The following is a 22447-nucleotide window of genomic DNA, read 5'->3' as shown; positions in this document are numbered from 1 at the left end:
ATGAAGAAGGATTAAGACGGACCAGGCACGCGGTGGAGAACCAGACCGGAGTGACAGCCCGGTATCTGAATGCAGAGCTTGCTTTTTGCATTAGCACGTATAGCCTGAGCTGCTGAAAGCGACGTATTTCTGGTGAGCTAAAATTAAAATTAAAAAAAACCACTTAAGTTTCTTGTCAGCTCCTGAGGGACATAGTGGTAGAAATAATGCATTCGTATATATTTGTTGTGTGCTGTAATGTGGTAAAGCAGTACCGAAGCAAAGGAGGTTGCCAGCACAATAACTGCAGCAAAGCTTTCCCAAACTTTTCTGTGAAACCTCCCTAATTCCCTAAGCCCTCTGGAGCCCCATGACAATACTGGCAAAAGCAATCCCGACTCTTGTATTTTGTCTAACTGATATTTCTTCTTTATATTCAGATGTTTATATCTCGGTTATATCTCGGTGCACCATCAACTGCCGAAGTCTAATGGCTCAGAGCACATAGCTTGGGTTTTACCAGGACACAGGACTGGGATGTATGGATAAAGGAAAATGGTTTTAAAATCCGTTCTTTGCCAAGTCTTGAGAAAAACCCATTAAGATAAGAGATCCGCTCCTGCACAACTGTTACCGTGTTGGTGGCGATGGAGGCTGCCCCTGTGCTATGTGAGCAAAAAGAGCCTTTTTCAGTTTTGATGGATATTTCTGCATTTTGAACTGTACATGAAAATATATAATATGAATAATTGCAATACTGCACCGTATGCTACCAAACTAAAATGTAGCCGTTTTTGTGAGTACAGAAGTGTTTTGCAGCTATAGGTAATAAAAATGCTTCAGATGGAGCTAACTGCCTCTCTCCAGAGGCAGCGGAGACATTACAACCCTCTAACTATATATATTCTTATTTTCATTAGTTTTTTATTTAAAGAAAGAATAAAACCCACACACTTCGGTGGTACAGCACGCTCACATGTAGTTAGCACAGAAGCAAAGTCTATTTTAAATAAGAAATCAATTTAATTTTGTAGCACAACTCCCCTCCCCTCCAAAAATCTGCTCAGAAATATAATTTTCAGGTGGGACACTGCGGCTGTGAGCAATGCTGGGCAGAAGATACTTATATGACAATATATTATATACATAGTCCGTAATAGATTATAATCCACAACTGGAGACACGCAGATGGGTGACCCACCTGGCAGGTAATCCTTCACCTCCTCCCTGGTGAAGTGAGTGGAAGCCTCAGCGGTGCTTCCTCCAGGGAGGGTCTGTGCTTCCTCCAGGGAAGGTTTGAGCCCTTTTGATGGCGTGGAAGCCATGCTGTTGGTTGCCTTGAGTCCCATGCACTCTCCTGGATGCTCCCCAGCCCACAATGTGCATCCCTGGATTCGCTACAGCCCTGCATCCCTCCTGGCAGCCCCTGCCGCTGCCTGGCTCAGTTAACACCTTTTTTTCTGCTCTGCCAGGCATAATACTTATTTTCCTTTTCTTGGCGAGGTCTCAGGTGGTGCTAGAGGATGGGCTTTGCCCAGGCATCCTGGCGTTTGTCCATCTGCTAATGTCAGCCTAGTGTAAGGGACTTCCCGAATGTTTGTCCCACGTAGATGACCCCAGGACCTGGATTGTCTGGTAAGGGATGAACAAAATTATTTTCTATTAATATCAAGGCTATTAGTAGCGAGAGGAATCATTTGTGCACTTTGAGGCAGCCTCTAATCTCATTTAATGGGCTGCAATGGGCTCATCTTCTCCTCCTCCCGATGCTCACAACAGGAGGAGATCAACACCGAGTGTGCTTCCACATCTATTAGTACTCTATCAAATAGGAAATAATTTCAAATAAAACAGGTTGCAGGAGCTCTTTCCTCTCTGATACCACAGAAGAAGGATGAAAGGTGGTTTCAAAGGGAAAAATAAGCTTCATTTAACCTAATAGTATGAAGTGAATGAGAAAGCTTTAACCTATTGATTCAGGGCATGGCATAACGTGTTGCAATGATCCGTTTCAGTGCTCTGAGGCTGTATCTCGAATTAAAGAAGCATTCAGCATGCTCACACTGAGTCTCTGAAACTCTCTTTTCTTTCAAATGTGTGTTTTCCTTGGCTATTGTATGAATCGTACGCATTGTTTTCTTGCTAGCAAACTGTGTGAGCAAAATGCTTTCCAACACAGAAATTATTTGCCATTTTATGAATAAAATTATTCTATTGTATTCAGTGATGGTTTTTAGAAAAAAGGGGCATTTGCTCCAGTTTGCATCATTCTGTTTTCTCTCTTCCAGTGCAGTTTCAAGGCACTATATCATGGCTTGTTTCCAGCGTTAACATAAAGGAAAACATTGCGCATGGTGTAAATCCCAGCTCAGCAGAAGCAGAAGCTCCATCCCTCGTGCTCAGGCTGTCCAGAAACAAACCCACCACAAAAAAAAAAAAAGTATATTTTTGCCCAGTTTTTCTCCTGGTAGAAGATCATTTTCCAAAGAACGTGTGTTTAGCTGGGAGAGGCCTGACCAGTTTTGCTCCCACCATCCTGTGATGGGGTCGCGCCGCCCACCCCTGGGGATGCGTTTGGCTGCCCCCCAATTTCAGCTCTTCAATGCTCCCTGATAAAGCACACGCATAAAGGACATCCCCAACGCTGAGGTTTGCATTCGCTCATCCACGTCGGTACCAGCATCACCGGCTGCCGAACAGACCACGAGCTTCCCAGGGTGGATGGGGGTGGCAAAGCAAGCAATTCGGAAGGAGCAGCCCATAGTGCCCACTATTGCCAGTGACCCTGCTTCTGAAGGGTGTTAAAAAAAGCATCTACCATCAGCAAAATCAAACTTGATATTTTCCTTTTTCCTCCCTAAAACTTAATGGCTCCTAAAGCACTTCAAAATAAAGTTTTTTGGGGAAAAAAAATTCTTCCTAGGCGAAGACTTGGACCATCACAATTCTGAGTAAATGTTTACGGCCGAGCTATAAAGTGCTGGTAATGGAAATGCTGACGGTCCTTTAGCCGCAGTGGTCCCAGCTGGCCCCTCTGATAATAAATTACATGAAATGAGGAATAAACAAGACTTTCTGATTCACCGGGGCTATGTGCTACAGAGTGGTAAAAACAAGTTGGATTTTCAGCACTGCCTCGTGGTGGTTTTTTTTTTTCCCCAGCTTCTATTTTGGCCCAATGGCTAGAATGCTTTAAATTAGTGTTGGGTGTGTGTTAAGATTTTATACCGTGAATATCTCAACATATATGAATCTTTAATACACCACCGCTCAGCTTAGCTCAGGAAATTTAAAAATTATCATGTAGCGACTGTACAGCTTTCATAGAAACATTGTTATATGATGCACCAGCAAAATAACAAGCTAAAATTTGTCACAGTACTGGCTGCACGTTTGCAATCAATTTAGCTTTGTACAAATGCAAAAATGTTCCCCTTGGGAATGTGCTAGAGATCAGCTTTTTCCAGTGCCTATGGAACACTCTAAAGGGATCAAAAGTGACCCAAAACAACATGCATATGGATGTTTCGCTGCACTGTCTATTAAAATGTTCCCAATTTAAAATACTTTTGGCAACACAAGTGAAAATGCTTTAATACCCTCAGCACAAACTGGAAAAAAACGGGGATCATCCAGTTTCGGAGCAGTGAATTCCCAGGTTACCTGGGTAGAGTCCGGCGCAGCCAGGCACCGGCGCTCAGCCACGAGCATCTCAACTGCACAGCGTATGCTAATGAGCTTCATTATTTAATAATAAACAGCAACATTTAATTAGTGCAACCATTACTATGCATAAAATACTTTAATTACACTGAAGGCTGGTGGCAAGAAGCCAGGTTGGGGTGAAGTTGAGCGGGCGGCTCAGCGCTCGTGTGTGCACTGAAACATGGCCATCAGCAGCGACAGAGACGGGGGTTAGCCTCTGGTGCCTTCACTCACAGGTTAATTCTACACTGAAATTGCTTCAGTTTGGGGTTTAATTGGCAGAAAGGGGGGGAGTCTGCATTTCTTCTTGGTTGTGTCGCTGCTGTTGGGTGAGGGTGGGTGTCATCGGTGGCTGGCTCCAGCTGAGCTCATGCGAGCATCCAAGTGTGAAGGTGACAGCAGAAAGCCCCTCTCTGTGCCACCATGGGCTCTCTGGGACAGCGCAGAGAAACCAGAGTTTGGAGGAAATGAATGAAGAGTTTTAGTGCACAAAATGTTGAGACTGACATTTCACCTGTATTTTCAGGATATCACAACAATTTCCAACTATTTCCTGCCTTACTCTAGACTAAACCATTCGGGCAATTAGCAGAGGTCCATGCAAAAAAACCCAAACAAACAAAAAAAAATCAACAAAAAAAAACCCTCAAAAGTAGTTGCAGTCACAGCCATTGTTTTAAAACATACCGGGCAACAACGATCTGTGGGTCATTCTCCAATTAACCACCAGCTGCTGTAGAAGCTGACCACGGCTTGTATGCAGCTTCTCTGCAAACCATCCATGTTGTTCCCAGTTCCTTCCTCTTCCCTGGCACCTTTTCTCTTCCAAAACGCATCTTCAGACCTGCTTCCATTTTTGGCCAGGTTTTCCTTACCCTCTGCAGGGCAGGACATGGGGCTCTCCACCAGCACGGGGCTGTGGACATCCCTGTGACCATGCAGAGCCAGGAGGAGGCATGGCTCCAGCCTTCATCTCCTCCAGCATTCCTTGCCCAAGCAGTCACTCCCCATCCTTCAGCTCAGGAGGTGTCTAAGTGAGGGATTTGTAGCTTTCCGGAGCAGCCCATCTGCCATGGCTCTTCCAGGAGGAGCACATATGAATCCACACATAAATAATACCTTGTGTCATCACAGGTGGAGACATTAGTCCTTGGTACCCACGCGGCAGATGGGCTGGAGGAGTCTCATCAGCATCCTCAGCATTGCCAAGTGGCTAAGTGGCTGCATGTGTTCTCACTACATGGGAGAGTAATTTGGGGACACTGCGTGTCACCGGCTGAAAAAGCAATGAAGCAATCAAACTGGAGTGAAATTACAGCTCACCGTTTATCCCTGGCTGGAAAAATTGAGGCAGGATGTGCACCCCAGGATGGAGCCCACCAGAAACCACCACTCAGGTTTGCCCTCACTCCAGAGCCTGTGTTTGTACATCCACCTGCCCCAAAACTGGCTGCCCCCCAAACTCAGGAGGATGCTTTAGCAAACAAGAGTGAAAAGTATCTTCCAGCTTTGCCAACGTTATATTTGCTCAGGAATTTTTTAGAAATCTTTTTATCAGTTAATCAAATCTTTCAGGGTTAATTTTATTCATTACATTGCTTTTCTCAAGACAGTATTTTGAAATTGCTGAAAACTTTTATTTTAGCCTTTTCTAAATGGGAAGTAGCCATTTAAAGAAAGAAAAACCCACCCCCAAACCAACCAAAACCACATTTAGCAATAACATTTATGTGAAAACACAGACGATGATGAAAACACTTGAAAGAAACTGAATTTTTTTAACTTTCTGATATGGGTCTGGAACATTTCAAGCCCTTAAAAATGTTCATGAAAGAGAAAACTAGTACCTGCATAACTGCCTTATGATGCTGGTGTCTAGAAATGGGGCATATGGTGAGACATGTCTATGAGAGCCATGGCCCAACATGCCAGGTCCAAGGGTCCCACATCGCTGTGTGCTGGGCATGATGCTAGAACCGAGGTCCGTAGGTTTGGATAATACTTCCCACATATCCTGGGTGCAAAAAGAGGTCCCACCAGCTCTTCTGGTTCCTGCCTGGATGGAGAATGGGGAGGGGAGGACACGGATTGCTCGTCATTGTTGCATACCCATTAATTATAATCAGATTTTGATGTCCAGGCTGCACATCCTGGCACAAAGATGTGACTTCATGGAAGTCACTGCCGGCGGCCGTGCTGGGAGCAGAGCGGCAGCAGCAGCTACCTTCTGCTTCTCCAGCCCAGGAGGCGAGGTAGGGCTGACAAAACCAGGCTAGCATCCCAGAAATGGGAATTTGCCCATCCCAGCTGGCCCTGCCTGCCCTCTGCTTGGCTGCAGGACTGGACCAGCAGAGCAGAGAGCTCAAAATAAGAGGCTGTGCCTGTGTCCATATGACCTCTGTGGAAACAGGACAGGTAGCTCCAGTTTCTTCAAAGACTTCCCTGCTCTCCTGGTTGCATTCGTTTGCCCAAGTCAATTGATAAAGGGACACATTGAAATGGCGCTGGAAGAAAATCTGTTGTCAGTTGCCACATAAGTTGCAAAAACATTAAAATAAATTATAAACGTCTGGGTTTATAACAAATTCGTATTTCGCAAGTTTGAAAACTTCAGTTTCTTGCGGAACATATTTTCTTCCTGGAACTTTGTGCTTCTGCCTTTATTCATCAGAAATGTTTTAGTCTTAATTTAACATTATTCTGTTGCTGCTTTATGGATGAGAAACACATTGCTCTCTCCCCTGCTTGCATCTGCCGCGAAAACAAAAAGAAGATATTCTGCACCTGTCTCTGCTTCACAACCAGCTGAAACGAAACGCGATTCAACAGTCGCTAAACAAAGTGCAAGCAATGACTCAGTATGGAAATAAGACTTATTTCTTTTTAACTCTATTATGTGACAGCACAAGAGAGCGGGCATGATTTCTCGTACGGCGGTATATATATGGCATGCCTATTTCAAAATCTTCTTTCAGTGCTTTCTCAACAACTCTGAGACAAAAGGCAAAAATACTGTATTTCTCTCCTGCGCATGATACTGATGCACATCTGCTCCGTTCGCTATTTACATTTTTTAAACTTTAACTAGGCATGGTTAAAATACAAGAAAATGGAACAAAAACAGAGGAAATGTCTCAAGCCCCAGACTAGAGCCAACCTGTACTTGAATTTTCCCAGTTTCCACCAAATTTTTAATAGAAATTTGTTTAATAGACCCTCAGAGGGGTGGCTTTCCCAGAGACTGTGAAGTCTTCGTCCATGGAGGTTGTCAAGACTGGGCTGAACAAAGCCCCATCTAACCCGGGCTGATGCTGGGGATGCTGGACTGGATGAGCCCCACAGGTCCCTTCCAGTCAACATTGCTCTGATTTTGATTTCCTGCTACTGCTATTATTAATAAGGTTGAATCAAAGCCATTGCTAAGTGTGTGGGTTATAAATGCCATGGTCTTTGTATGCTGCTGATGGTTATAATCTACCAAATCCCATCTGCATTGCAGATGGGGTGTGCTGAAGTGGCCTGGCCACTTAACTCTAATTGCAGTTGGAGCTTTAGGCTTTAGAAAGCCAAGGTTAATTTGCTTACAATGACCAGATGATGGTGTTGCCTGTTATTATCCATGTTGTAAGGGTGTTCCAATGGGCCATTCAAAAGTGGGAGCTGGATGAGTTGGACACTTTCTGCCTGAGTTTCTGCCTGAGGACTTTTACAGGGACATATACAGGGAAAAGAACCAACCCTGAATCCACTCCTTCCTGTGAAATGAAGATGGGTACGACACATTGAAATAGTACTTCTGGAAACAATTAAACTCTGAGGATGCTGAGGCAAGAACTATGGAAACTTTAAAAAACTACAGAACTTACTGATATCTGCTGTCCATCTTAACCGATCCAGTTTACTTCTTTACTCAGATTTATATAGGCACTAACTTTCAACAGAAGTTTGGTTTTCAAGTCTTTTATTTGTTCCCTGTCTTAAACAAAATCTGTTTTGTTAAAGTGAATAAACCCAGTACATTCCCAACTGCAGTAAACACAGCATTCTTTTTCTTTTTTTTTTTTTTTTTTGACTGCATAATATAGTTATTTAAAAAGTGCTAATTGCTTCTTTTGGAAAAAGCGCCTGAACGTTCCTGTTCCAGCACAGAACAAGCCGCGTATGTATGGTGCTATCAAGATTGTTTATCTTCCCTGCTCCTCCATTCTTAACATCCTCCACTTCAGTTATTCTGAAGCCTGGCAGGCTCTGTATAAAAAACTGGGTAAATGATTTAAAAACTAGCCTTTTCAGAGTTGAGCTGAGTGTAAAATAGCAAGTAAAAGAGTCTTTTCACTGCACAGTTACACCATCCTGGTGTGGAAAGCCACGGAAAGCCTTCCAATTTGCTGCCCTCCCTGACAAGTCATCTTCATCCCCCAGAGAGGCCCTGACATGATTATTTCTCTTCCCGTTTGCACAACATCAGACTTAAATGCAGAAATATTCCCCTTGTGAAGAATATAGCTTGAAGGCAAAAAGGCAGTGGAGGTCTAAGGACTTGGCTTTGCTGAGCTCTGCACAGTGTCTTCCAAACACAAGAGGAGAACATGGGAGGAGAAAGAGGATTGCTTTTGGAACCCATTCTTCCAACTCCGTGTTTGAGTCACATCTCATAAGCTCTGAACTGCCTGTCAAAAATTAAATACACGTAAAAATGTTCTCTGTGGCCCACAGAATGATGTACTTTAATAATCATGCTTTACAATATTGGCTGCTCTTCTTTTGCTGCTTCGGGCCCACCATTCCATCTGAAAGGTACCAACAGTCAGTGCCTCCAAAGCTTTCTACAGGTCATGGATTTATTGCTGTCCTAACATCTTGGAAATAGGATTCTTTGTTGAGGAATATAAGCAAATGATTGCACTCACCCTAATTTTGTGAAGAAGAAAAAATACTGAGACTTTCCTGGAGGACAGAGGGGCCACCTCCTTTTCTCATAAAATCCAAATGCCACAGGTTACCTCTCGGAGACAGACTCCTCTAGACCAGATGGCACACTTGAGCTGTAAAACAGCCTTGCCTCTCATTACAAATGGCTTTCTGTCATTACACATGGGACACAAAATTCACTTTAAAGCATATTTGTCACAGTAAAGTTCATCTTGAACCATTAGCTTTTTTTGAAGGGAAAAAGTTATGCATATTTTAAGTCAAAATGAGGACATAGAAGTGGCCCTGGACTTTTCAATAAAGAAGACCAAGGAAAGGTCTTCAATGTTTTCCAACCCAAATTCATAAACATACCATGTGAAGCAGCCATTGGAGCAAACTGTCCCATATGTTCCTGCTTTGGAGACCACTCAGTCCTAAAGAACTTGCATCAGGATACATTTCCATACGCTCCAAAAAGAGAAACTACTAAAATAAGAAAACCTGGATTAATGGCTTCCAGTCTGGTGGCCAGGTCATGGCCCACGGTGACAGGTCACGGACCCAGGCCTCAACGCGGGGAAGATGGACACTGAGTGGAGACAGTCACCCCTGGGGAGATCCCACATTGCATCGGTGCCTTTCCTCGTGTGGGGAAAGGCTGGGTTGGAGGGCGCAGGGATACAAGGATGGTGGCTGCTCCTGAACAAACTCTAATGAGGGTCAATAACAAAAGGTGAATTTCTTTTACGTTTTGGGAAAAGTGCTAAAAGGCAGCTCCAGCAGCTACATCAGCTGCCACCGCAACTGCCTCAGGGCAAAAGCCTGTGTTTCACTGGGATGTGCGCACAGCTGGCAGGCACATCTGCAGGCCGTTTGAAAGCGCATATATTGAATCATCATATCATAGAATCACAGAATGGTTTGGGTTGGAAGGGACCTTAAAGATCATACAGTTCCAACCCCCTGCCCTGGGCAGGGACACCTCCCACCAGACCAGGTTGCTCAAAGCCCCATCCAACCTGGCCTTGAACCCCTCCAGGGATGGGGCAGCCACAGCTTCTCTGGGCAACCTGGGCCAGGGTCTCACCATCCTCACAGCAAGGAATTTCTTCCTGAGATCTAGTCTAAATCTCCCCTCTTTAGGTTTAAAACCATTCCCCCTCATCCTCTGGCTCCCCTCCCTGATCAAGAGTCCCTCCCCATCTCTCCTGTAGCCCCTTTAGGGACTGGAAGGGGCTCCAAGGTCCTCCTGGAGCCTTCTCTTCTCCAGGCTGAACAACCCCCAGAGCTCTGCTCTGCCCACACACTGAAGCCAGGGCGGTGACCCGTGGCATGAATACAGTCTGTAGAGCTCAGTGAAGGAGGCAGGGACTGTACCCACTCAAGGGAGGACACGCTGCCTCCATCACCCACCGCCTTGCCATTGTGTTCCTCCCCGCGAGCAGGACACGCAGGTATGAGTCAGGATGAATCAACTCCTGCCAGCAGCAGGGGACAACTTGCTCTGATTACAACCACACTGGCAGCTGACCGAAGGGCAGGCAAGCTGAGGAGCAACACTCCCACATCACAGCTTTCTGCCACAGCAAGAACACTTGGGCAACACCGCAAGGAGAAGCAAAAGCCATGCACACCCCTTGCTGCGTGTTTGATCTGTAAAAAAGGATGACAGAGCCCCAGAAATTCATATTAACACCCATCAGCTGGCCCTTCCCTCTTTAGCAGGGCACCAAACCACCCCGAGCCAGTGGCTACCTTCAAACTGCAAGAGAATTGCTGGGTTTTTGCCTTCTGAAGTAAGAATTAAAGCTACAATAAAGATAGATATAGAGAAAAAAGCCTGAAGTCTCAAGACCCAGTGGGCTCTCTTAAGAGGTATGCATCTGTAAAAGAATAAAAAAACCTCCTCACATTTGATTATGGCAGGGATAAACAAAAGTCCACACAAATGTCAATCAAATTCATTCTGTTAAGGTGGGTTTTAACAATTCTCTGGTTTGAAAAAACATGACACAGGTGCCCTTGCCACTTCAATGTGGTTTATAACATCAGGGTCAAGCAGCTGGCAATATTTCTGTGGGATAAGACTACCTGCGGCTCAGGTTGAAAACCACATTGTACTGGGATGTCAGACTGATGCCAATACGCCCCCAGCCCGCTGTGCCCAGTGCCTGAGTGGGAGTCAGCCTCCCTGCCGGAAAGGCTGTGCACCCAAAAAGATGCACACATGAAGGTATAAAATAAGCTCCAGGCATATTTATTTTATACATACGTAACTAGACACTGGTGTAAGAATAAATCATTGAGACGGGGTGTAAATTGGAATTAGGGAGCAAGGCTCTTCCCTGCGGCTGAGGATGGCGAGCCACGAGCCTCCAATACCTGCCACGATGGTACCACCATCCCCTGCTGCCTCACCACGGCCTGAAACAGTCATGTTTCACACACAGGTACAGCAAATATTGTATATTTGTACCGTGGCTCAGAGGAGGTTTGTAGTTGACATTTTTAGGGGGGATTATTTTTTTTTTTAAGTATCATTTGTTACAGTTTTGAAGAGGCACACATAGAAGTCAACGGAGCTACGTTATTTCACATTGTATTAGGATCCAAAAATATTACTGGAAAACTTTTATTTATTCCTATGTCAACTATCTTTCTTAGGAAATGCATGTATTTAAAGCAGTGTAGCTAAATAAAGTAACTGATAAAAAAAAAAAAAGTGGGTTTCCAAGTAGCCCAGTACCAGGTACTTTTCTCCCATCCCGCTGGCTGGTAAATGCTCTCCTGCCCAGTGGCTGAAGTGACTCATGCCTTCGCCTGGCTCTATTTTAGGGCACCAGAATATCCAGCCTCTGTCTGAGATGGGGAATGGTTTTCTGTGATGTAGATCATTTGTACCTGTCGGCTCCAGCCGCTTTCCTGTTTACTCTCGCTAATAAAACGCCGACGTCAGGAGTGAGTTGTTCTGGTGCTTGGATTTCAACATCCGCACTCCGTGGGACCTCTTTATTCAGGTTTTCGTCTGTTCTGTGTCTGCTGCTCCTTGTTAGCCTCCTCCCCTTAAATAAAATCTGCCTTTAAAGCTGCTGGTGATCTTTTACAGGGAAAACCACCGTGGCACTTGATGTTCTCTTTCAGCTTCTGCCAACCTTACATCCCGTGCCCATGCTCCCACGAACGTGTTTTCCCATAGGCTATAGAAATAGCTTATTCTGCACTATAAAACAGCACAGAGAAATACATATTAAATGGATAGAAATCTTTAAGGCTGAGCTGCAAGCCATCCATGCAGCTCCTGTATACCTCAAAAAAAAGGCTCAGGTGGAAAGCAGCTCTGATCCTTTAATTAACCCCAAAAAGCACTGATGCAATGCAGCTCCCCCAGCAAACATCGCCTGTTAGATGTTTCCTGTCGTCCTTGCACCACTCCAGCACACGGCATATCGTGAATAAATAGAAATCCTTTTCAATAATGTTTTGCAATGAGTTACAATGGCAAATCACCGGGGGTTCAGCTGAGAACCGTGGCATTTACTCTGCTTTGTCTGCGCTTGATTTATACCCGTCACAGACAAAAAGCGGGTTGTGTACAAACAGTGAGGAGCAAAGCCGAGGAGGGTTTCAAGGAGAAATGGGCCGGGAGTGAAGCACTGAATTTGAATTCTGTTCAGAGCAGGCAAGGAACCCAGGCAGAACTGGGGAGATGATAGCTTAGGCAGGACAATTTCCAGAGGGCTGAAAGTCAGCGGGTGCCAGGTCCCACAGGAGGGAGCAGGACCGTGTCCCCTCGAGCTGGGAGCCTCATACATGCAGCCAGTGCCATTTTGGGGGGTACCAGGGATGCAGCCCCACCAGCCGCACTAAAAAGATGGTGCTTGTCGTTACTTTGCTCCAGCAAGAAGCATCCACACACCGGGAAAGGACACGGGGGCTCCAGGTCAAAAAAAACTGCCCAAAAGCTTGTGCAATTGAATGTTAGGGAACGGGAACACAACTTTCTGAAGGAAATTCATAGCCAACTTCTTTTCTCTCACTGTTAATCCAACCCGAAAAATTACTTGTTCAGAATGAGTGAAAGGCTTTATTTAAGACTTCTATTATTAATGGAAATTTTGTAGCGGTTGGCTACCCAGACTGCATACACTTTGACAAAACTACTAAAGCAAACCTCATTTTCAGAGAACCAGACATTGATCTGAATTACAAAGCCCAGAGGGGTTGCTTTGTCGTGAAAAGCCGAGTGAAATAACACCTGTGAAGTTAATATTGCACCAAAACTTTAATTTAGGGGCCGTTTAAAGCCCTGGTTAATATTGCGCGCTCCCTGGGCAGAAGAGGCAGCTCTGTGCCCCATTTCAAAGAAAAGCCACAGCGATGCCATCGTGTGTATGTCACACCACGGCCACTGTCCTGTCCCCATGAGTGACTCACTCCTGAGCCTCCGCAGGCTTCATAATGCAGATTGCTGGCGACACTATCAAACTGCCCTCTGGACCCGTCTTGAAGCTTTAGAAATAGCAGTTAAGAACCAAATCATCCCCGGAGAAGCTATTATCTCCTCATCTCATCATCTGATGCTAATGTGAGATCCTGGCAGATCGCGATGCGCACCCGTTGTTTCCATTCAGAAGCGGTGTGATGGGAGGGTTGTGAGTACAATAAATTGTCACAAATCCAAATTCTCTCTCCCATCATGAGTACTTTGCCCTCCCGGCCGAGCAGAGGCTGTAAATCAGCCCCCCCCGAAGAACCTCTTGCGTGTCTGCTTGGAAAAACGAAAAAAGATTTCTGCAAACAAGCTCTGGTAAAGAGGAATTTCCAGTCTGAACCGCCCATCATGCTGTCTGCGTGATGGTTTGATCCAGCCTGAGCCAAGCAGGGCGACGCTGGTGCAAGCATCTGGTCCTCCTTGGCTTCAGCACGTCCCCGCCACTGCGTTGCCCCAGTGAAATCCCGGATTTGATTTATTCCCCTGATTTTACAAAGGAGGACTGGAAGAGGCTGTTAACGTGCATATTTATGCCTTGCATTATTGCCCGTGGGAGCGACCCGCTTGTTAACGTAGGTAACACCCTTTTAAATGAAGAATTGCAAAATACAGAATTTTCAGTGTACACATTCCTATGAGAAGTACGGAACGAGTAACTTGAAAAGAAATCATTGCCGTCAGTATAAAAAAATATCTAGTCGGCCTACTCACTGTTAATACAAGATTTTACGAGTTTCACCTTACCTTAAACTTAAAATAAATCTTGCCACAGATTCAAGACTTGTTTTTACTACTTAAAATTAATGGGTGACACAGCCCTTTCAAGACAGTGTAGGAAATTAAGCAAAAATTGTGTTTGTTAGTTATCAGTTTGAAAGATTTCAGTTCATCATTTATGCCAGTGGAGCTGTGGAGATTTTTTTTTCCCCTAAGAATTTTAATAATGTATGTTCTTGTCACAGCCTCGCTCAAGAAAATGGTAAAAAAAAATGTGCTTTGCATGCCAAGATCCGCACACAAAATGAAAGGAAATGTTCAACACGCAAGAAAGCAAGAACAAACAAAAATACCCCTATTCTCATTTTGTAATAGGTAATAAATGGATTTATTGGGGAACTCAGGAAGCACCAAGCATCTCCCCTTGGGAACAACTGTATCCGAGCTGTGGAGATGGGTATGTTTGGGAGGACACGGTGGGAAGGGACCTTTGGAGACATCCTGGATGTGGGTGGAGGCAGGCTCAGCCCTTGGATTCCCCATCCCCAAGGGGACCATCTCCCACATCCTGGGCTTACAGAGCAGGGAAAAGCTCCCCTGGTTTCAGGGCTTAATTGCACAAGAGGACCTGAGAGGACTCCGCTCCCCATGTGTCCCTTTTTTTCCCGATCTGGAGCCTGAATTCAGCGCTCACAAGATGATTATTCCGTGACTCCTCTCACAACAGCTCATTGTGCAGCTTTCTCATGCAAAACTGCTTGGGCTCTGCTGGTGCAATCTTTACTGAACGAATGGGAAAAGGTTCACTGTTAATAAAAAAAAAAAAAAAGCTGAAAAGGTGCTGAATACAAAGAAAATTGCAAAAAAAAATACATTGAAACTTGAAATTTTGTCCCAAACCCCACACCTGGAGAATCTCAGTGAGCATTATTGATTGCTGTGTTCTTTCCTTTCCCTATTCCCCACCAGGGACGTAGCCCTTGACTGGACACCGCCTTGGCAGGAGTTTGGGATCTCCCCTTCTTTAAGTACTTTCAAATTTGCTCTTCTCTGGAAGAAGACTGCTTGGTGTTGGTCAGTCAAAGCAATTTTGTGCAAGGCCTGGCTTCTTCCCCCAAACTTGGGTCTGAAATGCTGATACACACAGTGCTTCCCTCTGCACTGGTAAGTTGTAGCAACACATCCATGAAGACTCACTAGAAGGCAGTGTTGGAGAAAACTTCATAGAAACTTCTGAAAGCTGCAGGTCAACAAACCAAAGGGGTGGATTTTCTGAGATTGGGATACCTGTAAAAAACATGAGCGGCTTCATCCCACGTTATTTCTGGTAGATTTTGCGTGAGTTGGCTGCAGGAAGAGGCACGGGGATCAAACTTCATTGCTGTCAGGGAAATCCGATAGCAATATTTTAACACTGGAAAACACAATTTATTTCATGCCTGTCTGAGAAACACACTTTAAAAAGATCTAAAACTGGGAAGCGACCTGCTCCATGCTGCCCATGCAGATCAGGCTGCTGGAATGCCAAAGACATCCCATTGGAGCAAGCACCAAAACAACTGAAATTAGCCCAGTTTGCCAATAAAAACCAAGGATGGAGTTTCCAACCTGTTGCTAGAAAGACAAGTGGCTCCCCTGAATTTCCTGGCAGTGATTCCCTACTCTTGCAGAAAGGCTTGTGAGACAGATCTCTGCATTTTTCAAAGACAGGCATCAGCAGAAGATATTTCATGAGCTCTATGAATAGAGTTGTTGATTCACTGGAAAACACAGGAAAAACTGGGGAAAAACAAATCAAGTCAATTTAAACTGCTGACACGTTTTTGTGTTGGTGAATGAAACGTAAAAAGTGTTTTGAAGCATCGCAATAACTTGGTAGCCCACAAAGAAGAATGAGTTTCTGATTTGGCGTTAAGTATACTCAGAATAAAAATACCAAGTGTGATTTGGTATACAAAGCCTTTATGAACAAAAAACCCCAGCTTTTTGGAAAAATTCTGGAAATAGAAATATTGAGTGATGGTTTTCAATTGAAATAGTTTGAGGAAAATGAAGATATAATTCATTAAATCTCTCATCTTGAATTAAAATACATAAATATTTTGAATTAAGAATTTATCCCTGCTCTCGTGCCAGGGTACGTTATTCAGGGGCAACTGGAGTGCAGCAAACTGGAATTTCAGTCCTAAATACTGGTGCAACTTCCCCCTCCACTTTTGCCAGTAACCGTCTATGTCTAGAGGTTTGGCCAAACAGTTTATACTTTTAAGTCAGCTCATTTTAATGCATTTTACTAAAAAGTTCCTCTTTCAATGAATCTCATTCTGAGCATGTCGTTACAGAGCAGAGCTATAGGGGTTTGGGCAGCCTGATTTTAACTTAACAAGTTTGAGTTTCTTTTAATTTCCCCCTTAAATGTGAACTTCCTAAATTTGTGATGCTCATTTGGGAAATAATTAAAGCAGCCTCCTCATGTATATTCTTTGAATCATTAAAGCAGGTCCTCCACCTTGGCTTCATCATCCCCAGGAATATTCATAAACCAAACGTGCTCCAAATGAAGTCCCAACCTTTACTCGGAAGGGAAAAGAAACTTCCCTATCCTGTCTGATGTTCATGCCCACATTACAATATTATTAATTACTTTGCTATACAGTAATCAGTCTCAATCTGAGGCCAATATTTAGTGAAAGGCAACCAAGCATCAGAAAAAAACCCCCATGAATAAAGTCATGAAATCTCATAAACCGCCAAAGCCATCGGTGGAAAGATCTGCTCCGAGGTGCAAAGTTTCTCTTCTTCTTCTCCTACTTCTTTAACTTCTCATTGGTCCTTGTAACACAAATCAGATTAACAAGAAATCCTTGTAGGAAAGACAGAGTGTGCCACCAGCTGCTGCTGCCAGCAAAGGAGCCAACGCTTGTGGATTGTCACCTCCACGCCAGGCTCTGGAGGAGGTTGTGCTCCGTGAAAACCCCTGTGAATATGCCCTGGCAATGACAAAAACACAGGGTTTTTTTTTTCCCTGCGCTTTATGGATAATCATTTACTGAGCAGCTCAACCAGTTCTGCAGGGCTGCTGGTGCTGAATGCTGCCCAGTGACCCAAGCCAGGGCTCTCCCGAAGCTGGTGCTCGCTCTACAGAGAGGTTGTTTGCACGGAGCCATCCTGGTGTTGCATAAAGTGTGGATAAATATAAGTTACGTTGCATTTGGATTTGCCACCTCCCCTACCCCGCTGAGGTTTTTTCCCTTCTCTGTATGTCCTGGGGGTCTGCAAAAAGTCTTCAGTGCTGCCCAGAAGGCTGCTTTTGCACCTGCACATAAAATGTGAGTTTTAACATAAGCTGTAGATGATGTTTCTCGTGGTCTGGCCACATGAGATGGACAGGGCAGGTGGTCCCTGCTGGAGAGGCTGGTTGGGAGCAGGAGCCACCACGGCACCACACCATAACACAGCAAGCGTGGATGAAGCGCGTCCTTCTGCTTGCTGTTTTTATTTGATTTCCTGTTTGGGAAACTTCCTCTGGGGTCGTTGGACACACAGGAGAGAAGTGAACCAAGAGAAGGCCACTTCTCCGTGAAGCTTTGTTGACAGAATTATTATTCTCATCTTCATCCCATCGTACGCAGTTTGGGATGCTGAGCCCAAACTCAGTCCTTAGGAAATGGCATAATTAAGGTTCCATTTTCATATCATCTTTAATCACATGATTGCATCTAGTTTTTAGCAACGAGCACAGTCCCTGGCCTCCTTCAATGCAGCTCCGCAACACTTTGTTTGCTTCACTTCCCAGGGTCCCCCCTCTTCCCCACTGCGGGGTGCTCGGAGGGTGCTCCAGGCAGTGCGGTTACAGGAGCTCAGCCCCGAGCCAAGCACATCCCCAGCCTCAGAACTGGGAAGGAACGCCAAAATGATGATCCAGCCACAAAACACCACAGTTTTGGTGGGTTTCATAGCACTGCCTGGGAATGATGTGTTGGAGAAAGGGGGATGCAGCTCCCAGGGAACCTGGCAGTGAAAGCAGCCCGGGATGCAGGGATGTCCCAGCTACATCCTCCCGTCACCCATACACGTGCCCCACAGCGCTCCCACAGCAGCGGTGCTGTTCAGCTTGTGTTTTCTACAAATTCCAGGGAAACACAAAGTTCAGGTGTTTAAATCACAAACCCTTGCTGTGCTTGCCCTCCTGGATTTCCATTACAGTTAATTTTCTACAGAAAAAATAAAAAAGACCGTTTCTTCTCTCAGGTAAAAACTTGTGGATTTTTTAAAATTAAATAAAGAGGTAACTTCCATTCAACAAGTTTCAAACGAAAAAGTAATCTTCATTTAGACCTCACAAACAAAGAAAAGAAAGGAAAAGCGGGCAGGAGCAGGAACGGTTCAGCCTGGCTCTCCAGGGCACCACTGCTCTCACAAGGATGGACATTCCTGATGCTGGGAGTCTTCCAGGTCATCAGAAAATACCCATACAGGGAAAAGAGGTGCACTCATCAGCCTGAAAATTAAGTTTTCTAGATTTAGAAGAATTTAACCTAATAGACACACTAAGAAGTCATTGCGTTTCTGCCCTTTGTTAGCTTTGGGCTACCTGCTGCAAAGAAATAACAAATAACTCACCCATCTGCATTCAAGAGGTTATTGAGAAATTGTTTTATTAAGGCTCAGCCAGAAGACGAAATAAACGAAAGGGTGGCTGAGACAGCTGGGACCTGACCCCAGAAACTGCCAGGACACAAAGGGACCTTCCACAAAGGGTTCCGAGAAACTTAACCAGTTCTGCTGCCGTGTCTCAAATTCGAGAGGCTTTGGGAAATTCAGACGGTATCGCAGGGAACAGAGGAAATGGTCACACGGAGTTTCCAGCACACGTGTGATAGTGGCTGGTCTGTCAACGTGCAGCTTGAACTAAGAGTCCCTTTCCTGCACTCTCCCCAAAACTGCATCAATTGCGTAAACCCTCCTGGTGTCAAACCATGGAGTGGGCCCAGTGAGACACCCAACCACCCGGCCCAAACGTCACCACCTGTTTGCAGATCAGCAACGGTGAAAAAGCGACATTAATGCATATAAAAACCGCCTTGGAAGTAGAAATTGGAGAAAGTGGGGAGAATAAAGATTCAGATGTGGTGGAGGAGCCTTCACACTGCCCCACGGCAGCACCAAGCCATTGGGTTCCCTCACACATCACAACAAATATGCCCAAAACTTCAAGGGGTTTTCTTTTTTCCCTCCCCTCCTTTAAATAAATTAAAAAAGGAACCATAAATGTTTTTAAGTTAGGTCGCATAGTATTAAAAGTGCTTTTCCTTGTTGGACGCTGCAGTGCTCTGTGTACCTGTCCTGCTGTGCAAATGTGGTCCCCGTGCTGTTACACAAGGTGTGCGTGGTCCCAGTGCCATCGTTCATGGCATGCTTGGTCCCCAGGATGTCATATGTGGTGTCCACGGTCCCCATGCCATTGTGCAAGGCATACATGGTCCGAGCACCATCGTGCAAGGCGTACATGGCTCCGGTGCCATTGTGCAAGGTGTAGATAGTCCCCATGCCATCATACGAGGTGTGTGTGGTCCCGCTGCCATCGTGCACGGTCTGCATGGTCCTTGCACCACCGTGGAAGAACTGCGGGACAGCAGCAGCCTGTCAGGGCACCATTTCTTGCACAGACACAGAGGGAATCCATGAGGGCTGATGGAGAATCCTGCCCGAGCCGCTCCGGCTCACCGGAGGGTCCCGCCGAGGCAGGGCAGGCAGGAGCAGCAGGCGCAGAGGCTGAGCACGGCCGCCAGCAGGGCCGCGAGGCGCGACGGCCGCTGGCAGGCGAAGGCTTTCTTCACCTCGCCGCCGGTCTGGGCGACGTAGTCGAGGGTGTGCAGGACGTAGTGCTCCACGCTGTCGGCAGCCCCGTGCTGCTCGGCCTGCAGCCCCTCCAGCTGCAGGAAGAGCCCGTGCAACTCCGCCATCTGCGCTTCCAGGTCGAGGAGCTGCCGCTGGCGGGCCTGGGCCAAGGCCAGGTGCTGCTTGGCCTTGAGCTCCTCCAGGTCCCGGCCCACGAGGCGAGGCGCCTGGGGACTCTCGGCCAGCCGGTCCAGGTCCTCACCCCGCAGCTCGATGCCCGCCAGCTCCGCCTGCCTCTCGATCTGCTCCTTCAGCCGCTGCCGGTAGCGGCTCTCCCGGGCATAATGGCGGGCGAGGACGGCCCGGTACCGCCGCAGCAGCAGCCACAGCTGGGTCTGGCGGACACGGGGGCCCGCTCGCCCCATCCCCGCCTCCGGCACCGCTGGCGGGGCACCCAGCTGGGGCTGCAGGGCCACGGCCTGACGGGCGAAGGCGGCCCTGGCAGCGCCGAGCCCCTGCTTCTCCTGGGCCATGCTCTCCTCGGAGGTGCAGCTCAGCACCCTCTGCTGCGTCCTGTGGATGCTCTCGGAGAGCTGCTCCAGCCCGTCCAGCGCCCGCCAGAGCTCGGCCGCCTCCCGCAGCGCCTGGCTGACGGGGCTGGCGTCGTCCCCGCCGAAGGCCGGGTTGTCGAAGCACAGGGCATCCTCATCCGGGTCCCCCTCGGCCGCCGCTCGCTGCCGCAGCTCCGCCAGCCGGTCCCTCATGCTCGGCGCCGGCACCATGGGGCGGCACATCAGCCCCGGGGAGGGCAGGCGCGAGGCCGGAGCTCCCTGCGTCAGCCAGAGCTGTGAATCCTTCCCTCCCGGAGCCCGAGCAAATATTGATGGAGGCGGGCAGGCCGGCCTGCGTCAGCCACCGGCGGGGAGGGGAAAGGGGTTTCGCCGAGAGGCAGGCGGCCTGGGGCGGGATGGCTGCCAGCACCGCCGGCGTCATGGGAGAGGCTCTCCTGGCTCAACACCCGATCCTCCAGGGTTTAACACAAAGGGCTTTTATTCACCGAGAAACAAAGAAACCCGAAAGTCCGGGATGCCAGGGGGAGATGAGGGGGGACGCCTGCCTGGTGCTCCCCCAGGCCTCCCCCCTCCGGCCGCCAGGCCCCATGGTGGGACCTCCATCCTGCACCCCAAAAACGGCCTTCAAACGAAGAAAAGGGGCGATAGAAATAAGGCCAAAGAAAGGCAAATCTACACTGTGCTCCTTTCCAGACCTCTTAACGAGCCTTGAAAAGCAGCGTCGATGAGGGTATAACAACTGAAGGGGAAATCATCCTATTGCGGTGCCTATTTTGAACTGAAAAGGTGGGATGGAGGCACAGCTTGGCTTTCTTCCCCCTCCCGGGAAGGTCGGCAAAGCTCCGAGCGCCGGAGGGTGCCCCGTGATCCCCTGCACACGGGGAGCACGGCACCAGCAGCGATGGGTGGAGGGAGGAAGGTTCTTCAGGGTTTCCCAGGCTGGGAACGAGCATTGGGAGCATCCTGCAAGTTAGTGTTTAGCCCACACGCTGCTGAAACGCATAAAAATCACCATTTCATTCTAAAACACCTGGCAAAATTGTTGTTAAGAAAAATACGTTCTACAAAATGCATTTCCAAAGAGCCTTGGGAACAATTATTGAATTCTTCTCTACCACGTCGATACTTTACCTCATATATAACGTGCATTATCATGTATGACCTAAACATATATTGATATAAAGTATATAAAATAACACCTCTGATATAGTATCTCTGGGAGCGAGAGGGAAGGGAGGTTTGCCGGAGGTAAAGCGGCTCTGAGGGGAAAGTAATTTCTTCTCGCTAATGCCATTTGATGGATGTTCTTAGCAGGGGACCTTCAGCACCTGCGCAACACAAGTTTGATTTTGTTCTCTGTAACCAGCAAGGCCAAGAAAAAAAAAACAAAAAAAAACAAACAAACAAACAAAAAAAAGCCCTTCTGTTCCTTCTGGAGTATGAGCGTTGCATTGAAAAGAAGATATTCACATCCGACAGGAATTTCCATTCAGCCCATTTGAATCAGTGGAATAAAATGAAATGTCAGAAAAGTCAAGAGATTAAAGAGGAGAAAAGCGAAAATACTGCATTTGAGAGCAAGATGCGGCAGGATAGGCTTGAGAGAGAGCTGAATGAATGGCAAGGGAGAGGTTAACCACAGGGAGGTTGCCCTTAAGCGAATACCTTGTAATAGCTATTTTTGAGTATTAAACCCTCTGTGCCTGAGGGGATGCAAGGGCTTTAGTGCAGCGTGTGGGAAAGGCAGCCCCGCGACAGTCCCCAGCCCCTCCCCGCTCATATTTGGGGCAGCACAGGGCTGGCCTTATCAAACTTTGCAATTTAACCGCCCGCAGGTGAGGGTCAGCGTCGGCCTCCAGCCCCAGGGCCAGTGCCCAGCCCGCGCTGGCCACCACGCCAAGGCAGCTTTAAGCCAAACCCGGCGCCCTCCAACCCCTGGATGCAGGCGCTGCTTGTGTAGGAAAAGTCCTGTTTAAACAATATTATCGCTGCTATTTAACAAAAGGGCAAGAACAGTGATGAAAAAGGAGTAGTTCTTTGTTTTGCATTAAATACCCCTTAAAAATAGGTACGACCTCAAGCTGAATCTCACACCTGAACCGACCCGTGTCCCGCGGCGGCAGGAGGGACCTCACCCAGAAACCTTCTCCTCGTCGCCCGCTCCGGTGCTTCTCAGGGGGGCTCCGCACACACCTGTCGCCCCAGACAGCGCTTCTCACATAGTTTC

At 46.9% G+C, this 22447-nt stretch overlaps 1 protein-coding gene across 1 annotated transcript; it reads right to left on the bottom strand.

Annotated features, from left to right (window-relative positions):
* Positions 1-19530: 19530 nt before the first annotated feature.
* Positions 19531-20412, bottom strand: LOC141465052 (syntaxin-1B-like). The gene has a single exon (XM_074148233.1). The coding sequence runs from the start codon at positions 20410-20412 to the stop codon at positions 19531-19533; it is 882 nt and encodes a 293-aa protein (XP_074004334.1).
* Between the last annotated feature and the right edge of the window lie 2035 nt (positions 20413-22447).

Source organism: Numenius arquata, chromosome 5, assembly GCF_964106895.1.
Source record: "Numenius arquata chromosome 5, bNumArq3.hap1.1, whole genome shotgun sequence".
NCBI classification, from domain to species: Eukaryota; Metazoa; Chordata; class Aves; order Charadriiformes; family Scolopacidae; genus Numenius; species Numenius arquata.
The sequence above is the reverse complement of the archived record's forward strand: the minus strand, read 5'-3'. Positions and strand labels throughout refer to the sequence as shown.